Source organism: Bison bison, unplaced genomic scaffold (assembly GCF_000754665.1).
Source record: "Bison bison bison isolate TAMUID 2011002044 unplaced genomic scaffold, Bison_UMD1.0 scf7180017864383, whole genome shotgun sequence".
Taxonomy (NCBI): domain Eukaryota; kingdom Metazoa; phylum Chordata; class Mammalia; order Artiodactyla; family Bovidae; genus Bison; species Bison bison.
In genome coordinates, this window is record NW_011494955.1 from 4,925,793 (window position 1) to 4,948,695 (window position 22,903).

Below are 22,903 nucleotides of genomic sequence, written 5' to 3' on the forward strand. Positions count from 1 at the left end.
AAATCCAATCAGCTGTCCCACAGGCATGGTTCACATGCATTCTTCAGTACATCCTAGGGTTGACTGTCACTCATTTACACGTGGCCTCTGTAGTCATTGAGTTTGTAACCTCTGATGTAAAGGTTAGAAGGATTCAGTATGTGTGAGCCACTGTTTTTTAAGGTTCAAAGATATACCTTTTACTTAAGAGCACCAATGCCACAGACTGCTGCTGCTGCTAAGTCGCTTCAGTCGTGCTGACTCTGTGCGACCCCATAGACAGCAGCCCACCAGGCTCCACCGTCCCTGGGATTCTCCAGGCACAGACTAGAAAATCTCATTTCCCTCATGACTGTCTCCTAGTCAGCTTTAGCCTTTCTGTTCTTTCTTCATAGGCAACCATACTGAATCACCTCTTGCTCTGATCACCTTATTCCTTCCTACTTCTAAATGCTCTGAAAATAATACATTTAAAAATGAATGATCCATTCTTTTTTGCCTAGTAATCAACCCTTGAATTTCACCTCTTTGCTTAAAAGTTTCCAACTTGATTTAATATCTTTAATAATAAACAAAAATACTTCATAATCTTAGTTCATTATTTAGTCACTGATTTGGTTCTATGGCACTGACCTGTATTTTTTTCCCATCAATATTACTACTGCTGCTGCTAGGTAACTTCAGTCGTGTCTGACTCTGTGCGACCCTATAGACGGCAGCCCACCAGGCTCCCCTGTCCCTGGGATTCTCCAGGCAAGAACACTGGAGTGGGTTGCCATTTCCTTCTCCAATGCATGAAAGTGAAAAGTGAAAGTGAAGTCGCTCAGTCGTGTCTGACCCTTCGAGACCCCATGGACTGCAGCCTACCAGGCTCCTCCATCCATGGGATTTTCCAGGCAAAAGTGCTGGAGTGGGGTGTCAATATTACTACTACCTACTTTAAGTTGTAAATCCCAAACAGAGACTTGAAATTAAGCAGACATTAATCACTCTGCTTAATTACTCTCAGGCATTACTCTTACTCTGTATTAAGCAGACATTCCATGAATTCCTGCCAAAACCTAAGAATGATCTCTTCTCTAGTAAAACTGAGTTCAGGACCTTTGTACCTGCTGTTTCTTCTGCATAAAACCCTCTTCCCTTATGACTCCAAAGCTTCCATCCTTCTCATAACTCAGTTTAAATATCCCCTCTGAAGAAAGGTCTTCCCTGACTATATTCTGAGTACTCTACAAGCTACAACTTTGTTTTTATTTGTTTATTTTTCTTTAAAACACTTATTACTATTCAAAATACTTATTGTATATCATCTTTCTCTCTCTCTCTCCAGAAAGCTCATCAATGTATCACCAAAGCCTAATGGCTCATAATAGGGACAATGAATATTTAATTAAATGAAAAAAACTACCTGGAAATGAAAAATGAAATATCGTGAGGAATTTCTTGGATCAAGTACAGGAAAAGATAATTTTCATCTTTATTTGGCACACAGCTGGAATTCAAATAGAATGTTTTGACAAGATGTATTTAGCTGCACAAAGAGTACTGTGACGAGTCCCTGAATCCAAATCCATTTGGAATCCGACCCCACTGATATTTTAACACTAATTACATACCGGCCTTTTAATGCATTAAAAAGTCTGATTCCATCTGCAGGGCCACAGATTTGAATCACATCATCTCTAGTTAGTTTCAATAAATCTGCTCCTGGAATAAATATAAGCAAATGGGTGATAAAGGCAAAGATTCTCTTCGTTAATGACTTTTAAAATGGACTCTTATAAGGATACCTCATTACCAGTAAGCTATAGTCATAATCTCTTGCATGGTATATAAAGCCTTCCATGACCTGGCCTCTGCATCCTCTCCCTTCTCAATTCTGACCCAATTAACTTACTCATTCAACCCTATGCTTTCATCATACTGACCATGCCTAATAAGTAAGTTGTTCCTCCTGCCTAAAATATTCTTCTGCTGTCTGACTAACAGACTCCTCCTCAGCCCTCAAAATTTACCTCACGCATCACACATGTTCCCTAACTCCAGACGCTTCTCCAAATGCTTCACTTTGTCTACATTTATCTAATGCATCACAACTATTTGTTTTCCTTATTTCAAGGTTTTATTTTGATTTGGATTTTCTTTGATACTAGATGGTGACTGAACAGGAACTATGCCTTATCTATTTATATATTCCTACCATACGTGGTACTATGGAGATGATGCTAAATAAAAGTGAAAAGTGCAAAGAAAATATAGTAATATCAGGGGGGGAATTTCAGACTACCTGCAATGCTCCTTGATAAAATACTGTATGGATAATATATTTTAAAGGTATTGTATAGAATAAATATTTCTAAATGAGTTTAAGAGGGTTTTCTTTTTGAGTATTTCACAGCACAGTTGCAGCTGGTGAGAAAATCTGAAGAGTTCAATGGAATTCATTTAATCAGAAAAATGCATTAAGAGCCGCCTCTTCCTCCCCCAATAACACAGGAATATCAGGAATTCCTAAAGTATAAAAGAAATCCCATGCTGGCAAAACAAAGGACAAGCAAATTTAACCTGAGAAGTTTGTAAAAAGCCTCGTGAACGTGGAGAAACGGTTTCGATGCAACCACTGCTGAGCCTCCTGAGGTGTGGTTGTTGGCAAGAGGTTCTGAAAAAGGGAAAGTATTTTTTTTGGTTACTAAACAGACTCAACTTTAAAAAGGTAAACATTACAACAGCCAAATACACCCACATTCAGACGGAGTTTGCTCGGAAGCTGTTTATACGTCAGGTTTTCTTTCTCTAACCATGCAAGATATCCATGAAATTCCATCTTTATCCTCCCCACTAGACCGAAAGTTCCTTAAATACAGCACAGTATCTGGTTCTTAGTCAAAATTTAATGTTTGCTTAGTTTTCTTAGTGAAAGAATGAATAATACTCTCTAAAAGTTGGGAATTTCTACTGAATCACACAGTCACCAAAGTATTATTAGACATGGCCAGTAACTGACATTTAACTTTGGACTTACATCTGTGACTGGAGGGGGTGGCTCTGGCTGGTGGTTTGGTGAACCATTTCTAAAGAAACATTTAAAATGAAAGGATGAGTCCATGAAACGTAGTAGGGTTTGTCATCTCACTCTGCATCATTGTAAGTCTTAAAGGTAGAGATTTACAGGAATTTGTACTATCTCATAAAACATTCTTAACTCTTGGATCCAACATTTCTATCATCTATTATTTTAGCATAAAGACTTTGGGGTGGGGAGCAGTAGAAACTATGTCATTTTTTATTATTGAAGAAATTGAAAAAAAAAAAATCCAGTAAGTTGGGACTGATTAAATTATGGCATAAACAATACTAACATAAGTTTATTAGACCATAAACTAAAAATATCAAAATATAAAAGTAATCAATATATTACTACTATGTGAAGCATATAAATATACACAAATAGATTCAAGAAAAATTAGAATAAAAAGTATACAATAAAATGTCATCATATACTTTTATACTTAATAATAAGTATATTTTTAAAGTATATATATTTTTAAGTATATATTTTTAAGTAAGTTTATTAAGTAATAAACACTTAATAATTACTTTTTTAAAAGCTTCAAAAATTAGTGCTAATTTGTTATCCAAGGGCTATCTCCACACCCTTGAGTTTTCCCTACACTTCTTTTTCTCAGTAGTTTGTCCCTCTTCCCTAATGCTTACTTCTTTTATGGGAGAAAAATTAGAGCCTAATATTGAACTACATGACAAAGAGAAAATTTTAGAACTCTTAAGTTTTGCATAATATTTTAAATTCTCTATAAGTATAATCCATAGGGTGGTAACAGATTTTTCTTTCAAAAAATAACTTTCTCTATTTAAAAATGTTGGCCTTTGCTGCAAAATTCAAATTTAGTAATCAACTTATCTTACGGCCTTAGTTATCTATCTACTCCTTCTGCAACTGCTATCTAGTTTTAATTGTTAGTTGCATTTTGAATATTTTAGCTAACTGTCTCCGCCTTTTTTTGGCTGTGCTGCACAGCCTGGGGATCCTAGTTCCCTGCCAGGGACTGAACCCGTGCCCCCTGCAGTGCAAGTGTGGAGTCCCGACCACTGGACCACCAGGGAATTCTCTAAGTTATCTTAATTAAATACTTTCAGAAGCAGCATGAACCCAGAGCCTAAACAAACTCAAAAGCAAACATTACAATCAAGCTAGTCACACATTTCACAACCTATTTCAAATTTCAATATGGCCTATGTAGAAAATGTGTTGAATGCTGGGACTATAAGACAACTTTTTTTTAACTGGAGTAGGCATCTATGCCAACTTTCAATTATCTGTGATAATAAAGACAATAAGGCAAGACTAAATAAATCCCATAGATAATTCCAAAACTTCATTTGCGCTCTCACCTTTACCTTCTTCTCCCAATTATCAAAGATTTATAATAAACTAGGTGTTAGGACCATTTTTAAATAAGTAACCAAACAGATTTTAGTGTCTGTACAACTGTGTTTCAGTTCCCAATGACCATGCTATAATCAGGAAGTGAAATAACCTCAAGATAAACAGTAAGAGGAAGAAGGGAAAAGTCCAGAAAATCAGTCCGCAAATCACTAAACACTGACCATAATGCTATTTTCTAAGAGTGGAGAGAAGGGAATTCCCTGGAGGTCCAGAGGCCTGGGTTCAATCTCTGGTTGAGGAACTTAAATCCTGTAAGTCTTGTGGCATGACCAATAAATAAATAAAATAATGGGGTGGGGTGGGGGAAGGCCACATAAAACTTAGTCTCTTTTGAATAATAATAATAATAATCCAAACCTCAGTTAATATATAATTCCATCAAAGACTGACCAAATAGAAGTTCTTACTGATTTGCAAAGATTTTGCTTATGGAGACATAATGAAATAATGTATTTTTAGGACAAACACAAGCTAATTGCACTTTCTAGACTTACCCTTCACCAAGAGAAAAACTGCTATGGGAACTGTTGAAGCCAGGTGATGGGGAATTATTGACATATGTGATCTCAGGCCATGGAGAACACTAAAAACAAAGGCAATTTAGATGCAGAAAGTACATGACTCTAGAGTTCCACCAAAACACTGTTACTTAAATAGCCCATCTTTTTTTTTTTTGGATTCCCAGCTGGTACAGTGGTAAAGAATACACCTATCAATGCAGGAGACGCAAGAGAGTGCAGGTTCAATTCCTGGGTTGGGAAGATACTCTGGAGGAGGAAACGGCAACCCACTCCAGTATTCTTTTTTTTTTTTTTAATTCAACTACATGTTTTTTTTTAATTTATTTAATTGGAGGCTAATTACTTTACAATATTGTATTGGTTTTGTCATACACTCCAGTATTCTTGCCTGGAAAATTCCATGGACAGAGGAGCCTGGCGGGCTACAGTCTATGGGGTTGAAAAGAGTTGGATGAGACTAAGCATGCTCACACACATGCGCACACACACAGAGTTGATTTACAATGTGATAATAGTTTCAGATGTACAGCAAAGTGAATCAGTTATACATATACCATATATCTACTCTTTTTTTAGATTCTTTTCCCATATAGGCCATTAAAGAGTATTGAGTAAGTTCTCTGTGCTATATAGTAGGTCCTTATCGGTTATCTATTTTATATATAGTAGTATGTATAAGTCTGGAGAAGGGCATGGCAACCCACTCCGGTGTTCTTGCCTGGAGAATCCCCATGGACTGGTGGGCTACAGTCCATGGGTCACAAAGAGTCAGACACGACTGAGCGACTGAGTACAGCACAGCACAGTGTGTATATGTCAATCCCAGTCTCCCAATTTATCCTTCCCTTCCTGATCCTGAATCCCTGGTAACATAAGTTTGTTTTCTACATCTGTAACTATTTCTGTTTTGTAGATAAGTTCATTTGTCGAATAGCACACCTTTTTTTTTTGGCCATACTGTGCGGCATGTAGGATCTTAGTTCTCCAATCAGGTATTGAACCTGTCCCCCCGAATCGGGAGCATGGAGTCTTAACCACTGAACTGGCAGAGAAGTCCCTCAAAAGCACATCTTGATTAGTAAATCTTAATTCCTCATAAGTCCTCACAACTAAGAGGACAAATAAGTTTTGATCAGACTAGAAGTGATGTTTCTTCTATTTTTTTTTAATTGAAATATAACTGACATATCTATAATATTAGTTTTAGGTATACAACGTAATGATAATATGTATACAGTTGACCCTTGAGCAATATAGGTGTTAGGGGCACCATCTCCTTTTCCACAGTCAAAAACCTGGGTATAACTTGATAGTCAGTCCTCTGCATCTGCACCCTGTATTCAACTGCAAACCATGTAGTACTGTAGCCCACACCTGTGTGCTGTCACGTTTGACTCTTCACAACCCGATGGACTGTAGCCTGCCAGGCTCCTCTGTCCATGGAATTTTCTAGGCAAGAATACTGGAGTGGGTAGTCATTTCCTCCTCCAGGGGAATCTTCCCGACCCAGGGATCGAACCCAAGTCTCTTGCGTCAGCAGAGGGATTCTTTACTACTGTGCCACGAGAGAACCCTTAATATTAATACATATTTATCAGGGAAAAAAAAAATCTATGTATAAATAGACCCATGCAGTTCAAACCTGTGTTATTCAAGGGTTAATAGTACATTACAAAATAATTGGCTATTTCTTTTAAGAGTAAAAAGTACTGATTGAAACTGTCACCCAAAGAAATCCTTTTACCTCTGTGAGTATAGTCGTCTCATAGGAAGGTTGGTATTTCTCCTTCTCATGAGGTGTTCGTTTCTCCATTTTCTCCCTATCTGTTTTTTGTTTTCGGTCTGCACCTTTGGGCTGAAAGGAGAAATACTCCATTTTAAATTCAAGTACTCACACTTCGATTCAACATTACTTCTACAAACTTAGAATAATCACTTGTGAGACAAAAAGGTATATACAATGAGGTAAAGACAAGATCCATCATTAAATCTAAGTCTGAAAATGGGATATTTAAATGTGTAATGGAATTGAAGGCAAGTACGAGATCTATAGCTTCAGACATGGAAAAATCTCTAAAGCACATAGTTATGAAAAAAGCAAGCTTCAAAACAATTCATACAATACAATTCTGTTTATGTTTCAAAGAAAGGAAAATACGTGTATATCTATGTACATGTGTACATAAGAGCACAGAAGTGAATTAGAATACATATGAAATTATTGACACTGGTTACCTCTGGGGAGAGGTTGGGGGGTCAGGGTAAGAGTGGTACAGGGGGACTTCATGTCATGCTCCAAATACTTTCATGTTAATGAATCTTGCAATGAGAAGGTATTTATCCATATGATATCCCTTCGATCCCTTTTCCAAGTTCCCCTTCTCCCACCATCCCTATTTAAACTTCTTTACTGGGCAGCTCAGTACTTATTTCAGTAACTCCAATTTAGGCTGGGCTTTCATAGTTTTTGAAAAGAGACAAGCTGACTTTCTCACTTGGTGACTAATGTTGCAAATGAAAGACAAGGAAAAAAAGTCCAAGGACCAGCGCAAAGCCCAGGAATACCTTGAAGACTTTGATCTGGCAGCTGGCTGAGTGTAAGTGCTCAGTATACTCCCCGTTCTCATTCTCCTTGAAGGTATCAATTTGTACTCGAAATGGCACTCCCTTCTCACCACCATGTTTCCTCATGGTGAACTCTGTGCTAATACAATGCACCTGAAAAGAATATACCATCCAGCCAGGTTTCAGTACTATTAGGAGCCAAACCAGTCAGCAACATTTTAGGGCAACAGCAAAACCTTTAAACACCTACAAAAAAACCTTACACTCTCTTTCTGATCATGAAGAATTTATACTCTCATGAGGAAATGAGGAAAACTTCAATGATTTACAAATGCAAACAAAGTAATTGTACAGGTCTAATGTTAACAAAAAGCTGCTCTGAGGAATTCATTAATTATTTCAGAAAAGACAGAGTTAACATAGAAGAGAAATGGTTTCTGTTAATGAAACTTTCCTGAAATTTATGGTAGATTTTAGAAAACAGAGGCACCATCCATGCTGGGAGAATAGTAAATATGAAAGCTCATGAGCAATGGGAAGAAAACTGTTTGCTAGGCTACTGCATAAAGTCCAAGATCTTGACAAATCTTCATAGTGGAGCCCTGGTTGACCAAATACCTGCCTGGGTAAGTTATTAACTTATCTAAGACTCAAGGAATATTCTTACTCCACAGGATTCTTGTTGAAAGTCTTAAAATCATGGGTAAAAAGTGTTAACACAGTGACTATCTGATGAGAAGCACTCAATAAACTACTGGCTATCATTATTACAAATATGAGTTTTCAGGCAGTCTACCCAAAGGACATAATCAGATATGCAAATCAGATTCTAATTATGAAGATGTTCAAAATAACTTCTTTGGTAGTACTGAAAAATGAGGATAATCTCAATGCTAGACAACTGTTAGGTAAGTTTATCTCAAGAATAAAATATTATGCATGCATTAGCAAGTATTTTTGAGAGAAACAAATAAATAAATTGGGGAAATTAGAAGAGCAACTCAGAAACTCCTCTTTGCTTTCACATGTTGAGAAGTCTGCATTTGTTTAGGGGTTTACAGGTTGCAACCCTGGAAAGATTTCAAATTTAATACATTTTTATCCTTTAAGGACCAAACTGGTGGTAAGGTATCCTTTTCAAAACTGGAGCCCTGTCCACAGTGTCTTACCTGAATCCTTTGCAAAACTGGAGCCCTGTCCACAGCGTCTTACCTGAATAAACACAGACGTCCTTTTCGCAGGGTCCCACAGGAACTCCACTGTGTTTAGTTGGTTTGGGTTAGCCCTAGGATCGATTATACCCACAGACATTGGGATATCTGAGAAATAAATGGTGATCATTGAACAATTCTGGGTGCCACTGGGTTTAAATAAGAAAGCACCGATTCTTCTATCATTGGTCCTGAATTACCAAGACTTTTGTGTATACACCCTAAACTTTTTTTTTTGCCAAAAAAGAGTTCAATTAGAGCTAAAATTGACCTAAGTACTTTCCTTCTGAGCATCTTTTTTCCACTTTAAAAAGTTTTTAAAATAAGACAATTTATGAGTAGTTTCCTTTTAATTTGCCAGAATTCTATTTAAAGATAAATTTAGTTTACGCACTGGGTTTAGTGTCATGAAAAATTTAATTTACAATCTGCTTCACTTACAGTTTTAAGGGCAATGTTACTGCTAGAGAAAAACTAAGAGGATTGTTATAGAAGGATAAAGCAGAGTGTCCGAATAAAGACAGAAAACACTGCATCACAAATATAAGTGGGTAAATTTAACATAACAGCTGACTCATGAAGTCATCAAAGAATCCTATAATAGGATGACACAACTTATATTCAAGAGGGGAGGAAAATGAATGGCCTTTAGAACTTTCTGTTCCATATGGCATGTATTTAAATATTATTCCCTGACTGCTATTAATAATTCAAATTGAGGGATAAGGCCAGCTAATATTTGTTATTATAACTGTGCTATAACTTCTCTACTGTTTTAATATCAATGATTCAAACAAGAAAGCATTACGTGGGTCCCACTCCACACTATTAGCTGTGTTGGATTTATCCTAAAGTCAGTTTATCAAATGGATATCAAGATACCTGTAGGAGAACCAGTGTTTTCTCAGATAAAATTAGTAATACTTATGTCTGTTTAGCAACTATGTTTACCAACAGGAGATAATAACCAATAAGAGATCAAGGACAGATGCCAGAACTAAAAGTATATTCACGAAGAAAGGCTAACACTGTAGAGCTTGGATGTATATGTGTGTGTGTGTGTGTGTGTGTGTGTATCACATCTTCTTTATCCATTTAACTGCTGACGGACACTTAGGTCGTGCACACATCTTGGCAACTGTAAACAATGCTGCTATGAACGCTGTGGTGCATGTATCTTTTTGAATTGGTGTTTTTGGTCCTTTTGGATATACACCCAGGAGTGGAAATATTAGGTCATATGATAGTTCTATTTTTAGCTTTCAGAGAAACCTCCATCCTGTTTTCCACAGTGGCTATACCAACTTAATTTCCACAACAGTGTATAAGTGTTCCCAAAGAGAAGGAAACTGTAACACTTGCTACTGTATGTATGAATCTTGAGGGTTATGCTGACTGAAATAACCCAGGCACAAAAAGACAAATAATGATTCCATTTATATGAGGCACCTACAGCAGTTAAATTCATACAGATAAAAAGTAGAATGGTGGTTGCCAGGGGCTGGGGAGAGGAAGGAATGAGAAATGGTTGTTTCATGGGTACAGAGTTTCAGTTTTGCGAGATGAAAAAAATTGTAGAGATGGATGGTAGTGATGGCTTGTGCAACAATGGGCATGTACTTCATGCAACTGAACTGTATACTTAAAAATGGTTAAAACGGTAAATTTTATGTTATGTATATTTTACCACAACTAAATTGAAAAACAAAAACAAAAAGCACTCTTTAGTAATGGATGCAGTTGTTACAGAACTGAAGTGTCTACACTTTCAACTTGAATTTTGAAATCTTTACCCCAGTAATATTTTATGCTTAGTTCATGTTAATTGAGCCCCTGGAGCATTGTAAGTCAAGGCAAATATCAAGTAAAGAAAACCAATTCACAGACCATAGTTAAAGGCATTTCTAAGCAATGGATTCTCTTAACTTACCTATGTCAAGAATTCTATCTCCAGGTCGGTTCCACCTCCAGCCCTCCAGCTGCTGATGTTCGGTGTACTGTAGCCGTCTGTCGTGGAACACAACACGGAATATACTCTAAAAGGAAGCAACAAAATCAAATGATAACAGGATCCCTTAAAAATCAGTGCTGACAAAGAAAACTAGCAGGAGTCACCCCCAGCTGGCTTCCAGACACAACCTAAAATTATTTTTCTTGAGACCTGTTTTACTTTAAAACCCATACCATTCTATATTTCCAGGCAAACTTTATAATTGCTCAAATATAATCCTCATAGTTAACTAGTACCATAACTAAAACTTGGCTTAAACATCAGCCCTGATTGGTAACTAGGCATAAAGAACTCCCACTGGAAGCATTAATACATGTGTCCACTGTTACCATGCAATGTCTGGCTCAGTTCTTTAGATGTATATGAAATCCTCACCAAGTCCTTGCTTGCTAACCCACCACACAACCTGTAAACATTGAGGGTAGGCAGGGGCTGCTTCCATCAGCTTTCCTTTTGTTACTCTTACTCTGTGGACATGCCTGTTGACATCTCTCTTATATCATCTTCTACAGCAGCTGACCAGACTCCTCCATCTCAATTATACTGTGTTCATTACTATCAGTCCAGACTAAGAAAACTGCTATTCATCAACAGTAGCTCCTGGTTTCCTTGCTACTAGACCAAGTATCCAAAGACACACTGGAACTTCTCTAAAGATCTCAAGGAGGCTACTTTATTCCACCCAAAAAGAACGTCACTGAGTCATGAGACTCTCCAGGCCTGGTATGCTAAGTTTTCTCTTTCGGCAGCTCTGAAAAATCCAGGTGAATAGGTGGGTTCATTCTGGCCCCTAAGAAATAACACAGCAGTTTACCACTCTGCCAACAAACTATAGTAGGTGAGAGATTACCACCAAGCCCCTTAGGAAAGAAAAAATATTAATCCAAAAAGGGTCAGTACTTGTTTTCTTTTACCTTCACCAGTTTGCCATTAATTTCTGGAAGTTCTCCAAGTTTCCTATTGTCTAGCATTCGGATTTCATAAGACTGTCCTAGAAGGAAAAAGTAACTATATATTATATTTATCATAGGTTAACTTCCCAAGATTCAAAAAGAATAAAATTCAGTTGTCTGAATACACAAGAGTGTAACATTATTAGTAATAACTATAATCCTTTACTATATGCTAAGCACAATGCTAAATGTTTTTCATAAATTATATCACTTAATTGATACAACTCTCTAAGGTATTATCAATTTCAGTTTCACATATAAGGAAACTGAAATGTAGAGTCTAATCAACTTGTCCAAGGTCACACAACTGGTAAATAAAAGAGCTGGATACAGTAAGACTTCTCAGACAGTAACAAACAGATGTTCAGGGAACAGGGATTAGAAAAGGGGAGGTTAGAACCAAACATGGGCAGGTAGAAGAAGGAAACCAGGAATATTTATCAAATACAACACTGAAACTCAAATTTCTAAAGTAAGTTTTTGACTGTAATAGGTCACACTAGAAAGGTATAGTTTTTTTTACACTTAAGTGTACCTAATTAAATATCACAAATCCAGTAGGTCTATGAATAATACTAATGAGTAAGACCACATCTAACCTTGATTGAGATATGTCAGAGTTTCATCATGGAGTTTCACTGCTGGAGAGGTGGCAGCACAAAGCACATATTGAAAAGGGAGGATTTTATTCTCATTATCTGGAGGCAAACTTGATTCTTCTTGCTTAAAAATGGGCAGTGCAAGGACATCACTAAAATAAAACAAATGCCTTACTTTAACATCTGACAATGGTGTAAAAGCAGATTTATACTGAAACCTTTAACTGCAGTTTGCTTTCAAAAACCATAAACATTACTCACCGTGAAGTTTCTTTCTAACCATCCAGCTCAGGTGACCTGCTGGGATATCCCTCTGACCCCAACAATGTGGGCAGTGACAGACATTCACTGCTAAAAATCACTTAAGTGTCCAAAGAGCGTTTCTAGAAATCACAGACAGGGGTTCCTAAAACGGCTCTGAAAACTGTATGCAGGGTTCCAAAATGTCAATTTAGAACTCTCAGTGATGTATTTGTTCTCAGAAAGGCAAACTACAGTATTTTTATAAGCACATCAGCTCATCTACTGTAAGGATTTAAACAAGAATCAAAATTCCAAGAAACCAAATGAAAAGCACAAATCAATGACCAGTACATATTTCAAGGTCAGCTCACACTCCATGGAATACAACTAACATGGAGATATCCCTACCAGCAAACTCCTCCAAGAAAAAGCTTCTTATATGCAAACACACATATCTGATGAATTCTAGTATGTTACTCCTTTACTTTGCCAACCAAGGTCTGTCTAGTCAAGGCTATGGTTTTTCCATAGTGGTCATGTATGGATGTGAGAGTTGGACTGTGAAGAAAGCTGAGTGCCGAAGAATTGATGCTTTTGAACTGTGGTGTTGGAGAAGACTCTTGAGAGTCCCTTGGACTGCAAGGAGATCCAACCAGTCCATCCTAAAGGAGATCAGTTCTGGGTGTTCATTGGAAGGACTGATATTGAAGCTGAAACTCCAATACTTTGGCCACCTCATGTGAAGAGCTGACTCATTGGAAAAGACCCTGATATTGGGACGGATTGGGGGCAGGAGGAAAAGGGGACGACAGAGGATGAGATGGCTGGATGGCATCACCGACTCGATGGACATGAGTTTGGGTAGACTCTGGGAGTTGGTGATGGACAAGGAGGCCTGGCGTGCTGCGATTCACGGGGTGGCAAAGAGTTGGACGCGACTGAACTGAACTGAACTCCTTCTGATGTCCTAAACAGTAAGGGACCAAGTTAGAAGTCCTGGGTTTCAGTCTCTAAAACCCTTGGGCAAATCTTAGGCAAGTTCTTTTGAGTGTTCATCGCTTCATATATAAAATGGGAACCACATCTGCTGTCAAGAATAAACATACAAGAAAGTATTTCGGAAATAATAAGGGGCTAAAATGGGTGTAAAAGATTACCAATAATTTTCCCTTAGAACCTCTAGCCATGGTTAGTGAGAAAGAATATCCTGGGCCCTGGAGATCAACTGTTGTGATCAGCATTCAGTACGGATCAAACTTTAAAAGGATTTTAAGAGCTGAATCAAATTAAAGAACATTTTCTATTATCTCAAGACATGCCACAAAATTCTCAAAATAAAATGTATTTTAATTTAAAGACTATGTACATACACTCACTAGAACAGCTAAAATGAAGAGGAAGGAGAACCCAAGTATTGGCAAGGATGTGGAGCAACTAGAACTCTCATCCTTTGCCAGTAGGAATGTAAAATGATGAAACCACTTTAGAAAAATGGTAGGCAGTCTCTTACAAGAGTAAACATGCATTGGCCCCTTGATCCAGCAATTCTACCCATAGGTATTTATCCAAGAGAAATGAAAGTATAAGAACAGCCAAAGACTTACACATAGATATCCATAGCATACAAGCAAAATCTGGAAGGAATCCAAATGTTCATAACTAAGAAAACGGATATATTAATACAAACTGCAGTATACTCATATAATACTACTCAGCAAAACAAGGAATTCAACAACATGGTTCAATCTCACAGATGCGATATTCAACCAAAGAAATCAGAAAAAAGAATATATCAATATAATGGATGATATATGATGTTTTAAAACAAGCAAAATTTAAAAGTACAGTGACTTCCTACCAGGGTAGGGATCAACTGTGAAGGTATACCAGTGAACTTTCTAGACTATAAAAGTGTTCTATGTTATGTTCGGTATATGGATTACATAGTTGTAAAGTACAGCTGAAATTCATTTTAACATATATAAATTTTACTAAAAAAAAAAAAAAAAAGAGTAAGTAGAGGATGAAATGGTAGGGGCTTCCCAGGTGGTGCTGGTAGTAAAGAATCTATAAAAGAGTCATAATACGAAATATTTAAAGCTGGGGGATGTGTACAAGAGGATATGTACAAAATCATTATTTTCTTAATATATGTTTGAAATTTTCTATAATAAAGTTTTCTTAATAGAAAAATATGTATAGGCCACAGTGTACTTGCACATATAAAAGAAAGGTAAAAGACACATAATGTAAACCCTTGAAACTAAAAGGTTAGAGGTCAGGGATGCAGTGACTTATCAACATTCTCCACATTCAAAATGAAATACACTCAAACTTTTACCTATAATTTAAATAATATGCTTATATTATAAAAAAGAGATCAATATCAACTTTACTAAGCACAGATGAAAAGGCAATTCCTTATGTGTACCTATATCCCTCAGCAGCCTCCATTATTCCCAAACATTAGATTATAAAATTATTACATTCAGGCAAAAATAATCATTTATAGAAAAATGACTATAATCATGCAAATCACATAAACATCATAAGTCTTACTGGAATATAAAACAAGCAAGATCCAAGAATACACATAGTATAATAGAAATTTGATGGTACAAATGCTAAAGAAGAAAAAGGAGGGTTAGAAAAGAAGGAAATTTCTCTTTCAACTGACATCTAATGTTTAGCAAGGCTATATGCATTATGAGTTGAATCCAGGAAGCCGAGATGCAAACCAGTATTCATGAAACACAGGTTTCTTACAGCTAAAAATAATTTCAAAGGCAAGAAAAACAAAGTGTGCTTTGCTTTTCCTCTGGTCTGGAGGTGTGTGTGCCTTGTTCACGCCATGGTGTTAAGGGTGGAGAAGGCAAGGAATCCTTTCTGTCCATATTAATTTGTCAGGTGAGATGTACTATGGTACCCTTGAGATGATAATATAAAGCGTAGAAGCACTGGGGTTTCTAGAAAAGTACTCTGTCCCAGGTCTTCTTCTCGGGAAAATGAGGAAGCTCCCACAGCAAACAGTATGGAAAATAAAGCAAAATTAAGAAACATGACGTCAGTCTTCAGAAAACTTGGCTGCCTTATCATCCCCAAATGCATCACACCTGATGATTTCTTGAAAGATGACTGATGATTACCAAGAATCAAGGCCAATCAGATTTTGCAACATAGCAACAGCTGAAAAACTATGAACATAGGGTGGTTGTGTTGTTTTGTTCCTCTCAAGTTATCAGTGCCTAGTAAGGTTAATATATAACAATAGTTTCTAGTCTTCTCAGTATAATGCGGCATTACACATTATACATTACACATTAGCCCCTCGTGACTAAGCAAAGGGCTGTCAATTGAGGCTAGAATTCGAAAACTGCTACCCCTAAAATCAACTCAAAACAGTACAGCCAAACCAAATACTCTCTCATTAGAGATTTTAAAATCTAAAATCCTTGAATATAATCACTCATGTTCTTGCCACACTGAGCTGCTTTTACTCTGCTGTGGGAGCAAGAATCCATTCAGCTCCACATTCTTAGAAGTGAAGGCTAAAGGTCACTGATAAACACAGCTCTAGGCCCCCACTTATCCCACAACAATAACAATTCAGCAGGAAACAATTTTGAAATACAGAAGTCTGTTCCTTCTCTGACTGAGTGCAGCTTTGGAAAACCAACTCTAGTGAACTCTAAGTGGTTGTTACCAATTTAGCATTTTATTGTCTTCTCTGCCTCATATACTTAATTCATTCCAATGAAACATGAGCTGTTTAAAGGGAATAACTTCTCCTTGGTGTGTTGAAATACTTGTTGACATGATTTATATCTTTGTTTATTTGCCTGCATTCTCCAGAATATTCCAGTCCTAATATATTCTGATCATTTTTGAATTCTCAACATTTCATAGTATCGCTGATTAAATGTAAGGATACAGAAACCTTACCTGCTAAAGTTGATTGCATGTTAAAAATGTGTGCCACTAAGTAAAAAACCACCCCTGAGTGTAGAGGCCTAGCAGAAAGCATCTGATTGGAAGTCACTGAGGAACAGAAACAGTATCAGGTATGATCTTTCCTATTTGTAACTGGGATTCCATGAAGAGCTGCTTCATGGTCCCCTGAAGTATAAATTACCCTTTTGAGATAAGGCAGCCTCTGAATGGTCTCTACTAGTGCACACCTACAGTTTAACCTTCTCCCTCAGCCCTGCCAGTTCCTGAACCCTCTTCTAGAGAGCCTGGAGCAAAGAGAGGAAGAGGTTTGGTGAGCTCTACCTTGGGTAAGAAAGGTAAACAGAAAGGTGTCCATAGCAACTAAGGAAATTAGAAACTAACTTGGGACAATAAGATGCCATGAACGGCTAACTTCCCTATTTATAATACTTTAGACTCCATCATGATGAAAAGAAAATATGAAAAAAAACATGCCAGTATTCCTATGTTAGTTACAGCATGAAAGGACAAGAACTGAAAAGACTATACACCCTGAGGTCAGCTTCAAAAGAAAAAAAGTAAAAATAAATAAATAAATAAAAAGGAAAAAAGTATCCAGTAAATAACTGGCTGCTGCTGCTGCTAAGTCGCTTTAGTCGTGTCCGACTCTGTGTGACCCCATAGATGTCAGCCCACCAGGCTCCCCCGTCCCTGGGATTCTCCAGGCAAGAACACTGGAGTGGGTTGCCATTTCCTTCTCCAATGCATGAAAGTGAAAAGTGAAAGTGAAGTCTCTCAGCCGTGTCTGACTCTCAGCGACCCCAAAGACTGCAGCCCACCAGGCTCCTCCGTCTATGGGATTTTCCAGGCAAGAGTACTGGAGTGGGGTGCCATTGCCTTCTCCAAAATAACTGGCTATGACACTTTTAAAGAGGAGAGGACAGCAGAATGATTTCCTTGGATGTATGGGAAGGATGGAAGGGCAGATAAGGGAGGACACCTTGCAAGGAGAGATGGCCCTGAAAGTTTTACTATGAAGCCAGTGAGATGCCCTAACTACTGAGTAATGGTGAAATCAGCTAACTTTCTTGTAAGAGCCCTCTGTCACAAGTGATAAAAGATGTTTGCTACCTGAACAACTGGTGAAAATTTTTCAACTAAAAAGTAGCATATGTGGTAAAAATAACAACAACAAAAAAAAAACCTGCCTGGCTAGTTGTTTATCATCCAGACAGCAGAAGAGATAAGAACTATAATTCTGAATCTAAGTTGACCAAGAAAGAGAAACGGATTGCAAAAGAGGAAGTGCTGGGAGCCTCAAATGAAAGCAACCAAGCCAGGTAAGCTGGAAGAAGAATAAGGAACACAGTTAAGAGCAGGGTTCAAACAGTGAAGAAGACGGGATCCAAGCTCATGGTCTGAGATGAAAAAAAAGTCCTCAAAAATGAAATCTGCCAATCCCACGCTATCTGAGATGGAGGGGAAGAAGAAGGGCGGTATCTACACAGAGTGGGTGGAAAGCTCACCAATCAACACAGAATTAGAAGGACATGCACAAGAAAAAAAATATATATATAAAAGGGAAAAACTATTTTTTAAAAAGTGGCAACAATATATAAAAGGAACAAGCTTGAGTTCACAGACTGTGCTGAGACCTGCAGAAAAAGGTAAGGGAAAGCAGAGGTCCACTTTTTGTTGTATATGACACATAATTAATATAAAAAAGAGACAGGAGAACATCTCGATCCCTGGTTTTTCTTCTATCTTTTCTGTAAAGAAACACCACCTTAAGAATAGAAAAAGAAGACCAAGTATGGGATTAATGGATCACAATACATAAGGAGACTATCAAAAAGTGCCAGGAATGAAATTATATACCTGGATGAAACTGTATACCAGGAAAATTAGAGAATGAGAAGATGAGATCTGTAGGTGACACTCAGTATGTAAACTCAGACAAATCTCCTGGTTCTGATAATGCCAAACATCACATTAGCTTTTTATGTCTGTAGTAGCAATTTTCAACATGAAAAGAGAGTATACACCACACTTACACCACAGTGATCTGATATGAAATCCAAGGCAAGCCTACAGAAACAGTTATTAAAAGAATGCCCAACTGTTCAGTCGTGTCTGACTCTTTGAGACCCCAGGGACTGCAGCCTGCCAGGCTCCTCTATCCATGAGATTTGCCTGGCAAGAATACTGGAGTGGGTTACCATTTCCTTGTCCAGGAGATCTTTCAAACCCAGGAATTGAACCTGCGTCTCCTGCACTGCAAGTAGGATTGTTTGCCACTGAGCCACCAGGGAAGCCAGTTAAAAGTTTATGAGTATTCAGGCAAGGCATCAAGGATCGCTAGAAACCATAACCAAACTATCTCAGTTTCCTTTTTAAATGTGGTTGGACAAAGGAATGCTATAAACATAAATATTTCTGGATTTCAGCAATGTATAAAATAGTCTCTCTTGAGATCTTTGTTGAAGGTGAAAAATATGAATTCTGTAAGTTAAGTGGTTAAGATAACTACTATATGCAAACTGCACCTACAGTGAGGGTAAGTCTGGAAGGTTTAGTGATACTCCACAGGACCTCAGGGAAACCTGTCCTCTGCAACGGTTTTTATAAAGAAATGACTTGGATGACGATCAAATATGCAAATGACAGGAATCTGGGATGGGAAAGCAATATCATATATGATAAAATGAACTTTTGAAGTAATCCTAAGTGGCTGGAATAGAAGGCTAAATCTAACAGGATAAACTTGAATAAGGATAAATATAAAGTCATGCACTTAGAATTAACATCAACAAAATGGCCCAATATATGTGAGAAAGACTAGGACTTAAAAAAATCTATTTCAGTGAGACAAAATGTGCTATGGCTGCCCAAAATGCTGATAATCATGTTTCATTAAAAGTAAAGGCTGAGGAGGGAAATGGCCTTCTGGTCTATGCAAACTGCCTACACTTGAAAACTGTGCTTAGCTCTGAATGTGGAACTTTAAAAAGACTTTAAAAATCTAAGGAAATAGATGAGAATAAATGAGGGGATCTAACATCATGTTGTTTGAAGAGTAAGTCAAGGCAATGATGTTTGAAGCAAAGGAATCTTGTTAGGTCTACCAAGAGATTCAATGATCAGTTTAGGACTGATCAGTTCAGAGTTGGCCTGATTTTAAACATTAAATTAAGCCAATCAAAGATAAATCACAAGATCAATTAAACGGTTTTATTATTCTAAAAGGATGAAATGTCTTGAGCCTGCTCAAGTTTTATAAGCTGATTGGGTTAGGCCTAGAAAGGCTATGTGTTATTAGAAAAGGCTATACAGCATATAGTGCCCTCTAGAAGAAGAAATATCACAAGTTCACTGCTATTAGAGTCCAAAGCATATTACTCTGTATCATCTGCTACAGAAAGCAATGACCAAATAACTATAAAGCCTGTATACTGGCTAGACCAACTGGCTTATAAACCATCCTACATATTTTTACAATTTCCCATTTTTACCTTTGCGTATTTTTCATTTTTACCTCTGTGTACTTGCCATGACAAAACAAGTACTACACAAACCATAATAAAGAGATACTATCAAGGCACGCTAAATTTTCTTTATAACAAATCCAAAAACTCATCAGTATAGTTTTCCCTAACATAGATGATTCCTAAAAATTATATTCTTCGTAAAAGACATAAAAAGAGTTTCAGTTCTTAAACAAAATCTACACTTTCTTTTGGCCAAAGATGATTCTAATGAATTCTACTTGGAACACACTCTTCTACTGCTAAACTATGTATGAACTAGCTAGCAAGTAGAACATGTTTCCTGAAGTATTGATAACTCCCTCTTTAAAAAGAAAACTTCAGTCATTCATTCAAATGTTTATTAAGTATCTACTAGTGTCGATGGCACCTCACTCCTGTACTCTTCCTGGAAAATCCCATGGACAGAGGAGCCTGGTAGGCTACAGTCCATGGGGTCGCTAGAGTCAGACACGACTGAGCGACTTCACTTTCACTTTTCACTTTCATGCGTTGGAGAAGGAAATGGCAACCCACTCCAGTGTTCTTGCCTGGAGAATCCCAGGGACGGGGAGCCTGGTGGGCTGCCGCCTATGGGGTCGCAGAGTCGGACACGACTGAAGCGACTTAGCAGCAGCAGTGTCAGACAGACTATTCTAAGTACTAAAAACTACATATCAACTTTTAAAATAAAATAATTTTTCTTCTTTCCTATATTTTTCTTTCTTTTGGACTTTTATGTTTCAGTGCTAAGTCGCTTCAGTCTGACTCTGCAACCCTGTGGAGTGTAGCCCGCCAGGCTCCTCTGTCCATGGGATTCTCCAGGCAAGCAAACTGGAGTGGGTTGCCATGCCCTCCTCTGGGGGATCTTCCCGACCCAGGGGTCAAACATATTTCTCTTTTGTCTCTTGCATTGACAGGTGGGCTCTTTACCACTAGTGCCACCTGGGAAGCCCAAGAGCAGTCAATAAATGATATCTCTTTTGCTGTTGTACAGACGTTAAGTCATGTTCAATTCTTTGCCACCCCATGAACTACAGCATGCCAGGCTTCCTTGTCCTTCACTATCTCCCTGAGTTTGCACAAACTCATGTCCATGCCATCCAACCATCTCATCCTCTGTTGCCTCCTCTCTCCTCTTGCCCTCAATCTTTCCCATAATCAGGGTCTTTTCCAATGAGCTGGTTCTTCACATCAGGTGGCCAAAGTATTGGAGCTTCAGCTTTAGCATCAGTCCTTCCAATGAATATTCAAGACTGACTTCCTTTAGGACTGACTGATTTGATCTCCTTGCAGTCCAAGGGACTCTCCAGAGTCCTCCAGCACCACAGTTCAAAAGCAGCAATTCTTCAGCACTCAGCCTTGTTTATGGTACAACTCTCACATCCATACATCACTAATGGAAAAACTATAGTTTTGACTATATGGACCTTTCTCGATAAAGTGATATCTCTGCTTTTTAATATGCTATCTAGGTTTGTCATCGCTTTTCTTCCCAGGAAGAAAGAGAAAACGAAAGTGTTAGTTGCTCAGTCGTGTCCAAGTCTTTGGGACCCCATGGACTGTAGCCTGCCAGGCTCATCTGTCCATGGGATTTTCCAGGCAAGCATACTGGAGTGGGCTGCCATTCCCTTCTCCAGGGGATCTTCCCGACCCAAGGATCAAACCTGGGTCTCCCACACTACAGGCAGATTCTTTACCATCTGAGCCACCAGGGAAGCTCAGGAGGAAGGGCCTTTCAATTTGCCTGACTGCAGTCACCATCTGCAGTGATTTTGGAGCCCAGGAAAATGAACTCTTCCAGTTTCCATTTCTCCCACCTCTTTGCCATGAAGTGACAGGACCGGATGCCATGATCTTAGTTTTTTCAATGTTGAGTTTTAAACCAGCTTTTTCACTCTCCTCTTTCACCTTCATCAAGAGGCTTAGTTCCTCTGCACTTTCTGCCATTAAAGTGGTATCTGCTTATCTGAGGTTGTTGATATTTCCCCTGGCAACATTGATTCCAGCTTGTGAGTCATCCAGCCCAGCATTTTGTATGATGTACTCTGCAAATAAGTTAAATACACAGGATGACAACATACAACCTTGACGAGTAATACTCCTTTCCCAATTTTGAACCAGTCTGTTGTTCCATGTCCAGTTCTAACATTACTTCTAGTCCTGCATACAGGTTTCTCAGGAGGCAGGTAAGGTGGTCTGGCATTCCCATCTCTTCAAGAATATTCCACAGTTTGTTGTGATCCACACAGTCAAAATCTTCAGCGTAGTCAATGAAGCAGAAGCAGATTTTTTTTGGAATTGCTTTGCTTTTTCTATGATCCAGTAGATGTTGGCAATTTGATCTCTGGTTCCTCTACCTTTTCTAAATCCAGCTTGTACATTTGGAAGTTCTCAGTTCAAGTACTGCTGAAGCCTAACTTGAAGGATTTTGAGCTAAATCTTGCTAGCATGTGAAATAAGTGCAATTGTACAGTAATTTGAACTTTCTTTGGGATTGGAATGAAAACTGACCTCTTCCAGTGCCATGGCCACTGCTGAGTTTTCCAAATTTGCTGGAAAACTATTAATTTCTCTAATATAAAATTTGACATTATTCCCCATTCTGTACTCACTTTCCCCTAATCAGTCTACAACTTACTAAGCTCTTTTCATTTATATCTCACTTTTAGCTAAACAGTGGCTAGACAGTTCTTATCTAACTGTAACAAGGCAATTCCTGAAACAGTTTGGTGAAAAAAATGAAAATAAGTAAAATCTAAATAACCCAAGTATAGCCTTAAGTTTTATCAGATCAGATCAGTTGCTCAGTCGTGTCCAACTCTTTGCGACTCCATGAATCACAGCACGCCAGGCCTCCCTGTCCATCACCAACTCCCGGAGTTCACTGAGACTCACGTCC

The 22,903-nt window shown here is 38.0% G+C and overlaps 1 protein-coding gene across 3 annotated transcripts in view; it reads right to left on the reverse strand.

The window, feature by feature from the left end:
• TFCP2 (transcription factor CP2) overlaps positions 1-22,903 on the reverse strand; it is a 53,431-nt gene that overhangs the window by 4,996 nt on the left and 25,532 nt on the right. For 2 of the 3 annotated variants that reach the window (XM_010857837.1, XM_010857836.1), the window contains exons 2-11: positions 12,305-12,456; positions 11,667-11,743; positions 10,672-10,777; positions 8,743-8,849; positions 7,531-7,683; positions 6,710-6,820; positions 4,939-5,027; positions 3,002-3,050; positions 2,545-2,638; positions 1,596-1,686 (exon numbers count right to left, since the gene is read on the reverse strand). In XM_010857837.1, the coding sequence (XP_010856139.1) occupies positions 1,596-1,686; positions 2,545-2,638; positions 3,002-3,050; positions 4,939-5,027; positions 6,710-6,820; positions 7,531-7,683; positions 8,743-8,849; positions 10,672-10,777; positions 11,667-11,743; positions 12,305-12,456 (1,029 nt within the window). The remainder of the gene's footprint in view (positions 1-1,595; positions 1,687-2,544; positions 2,639-3,001; positions 3,051-4,938; positions 5,028-6,709; positions 6,821-7,530; positions 7,684-8,742; positions 8,850-10,671; positions 10,778-11,666; positions 11,744-12,304; positions 12,457-22,903) is intronic. The other variant, XM_010857838.1, reaches the window with a different exon arrangement.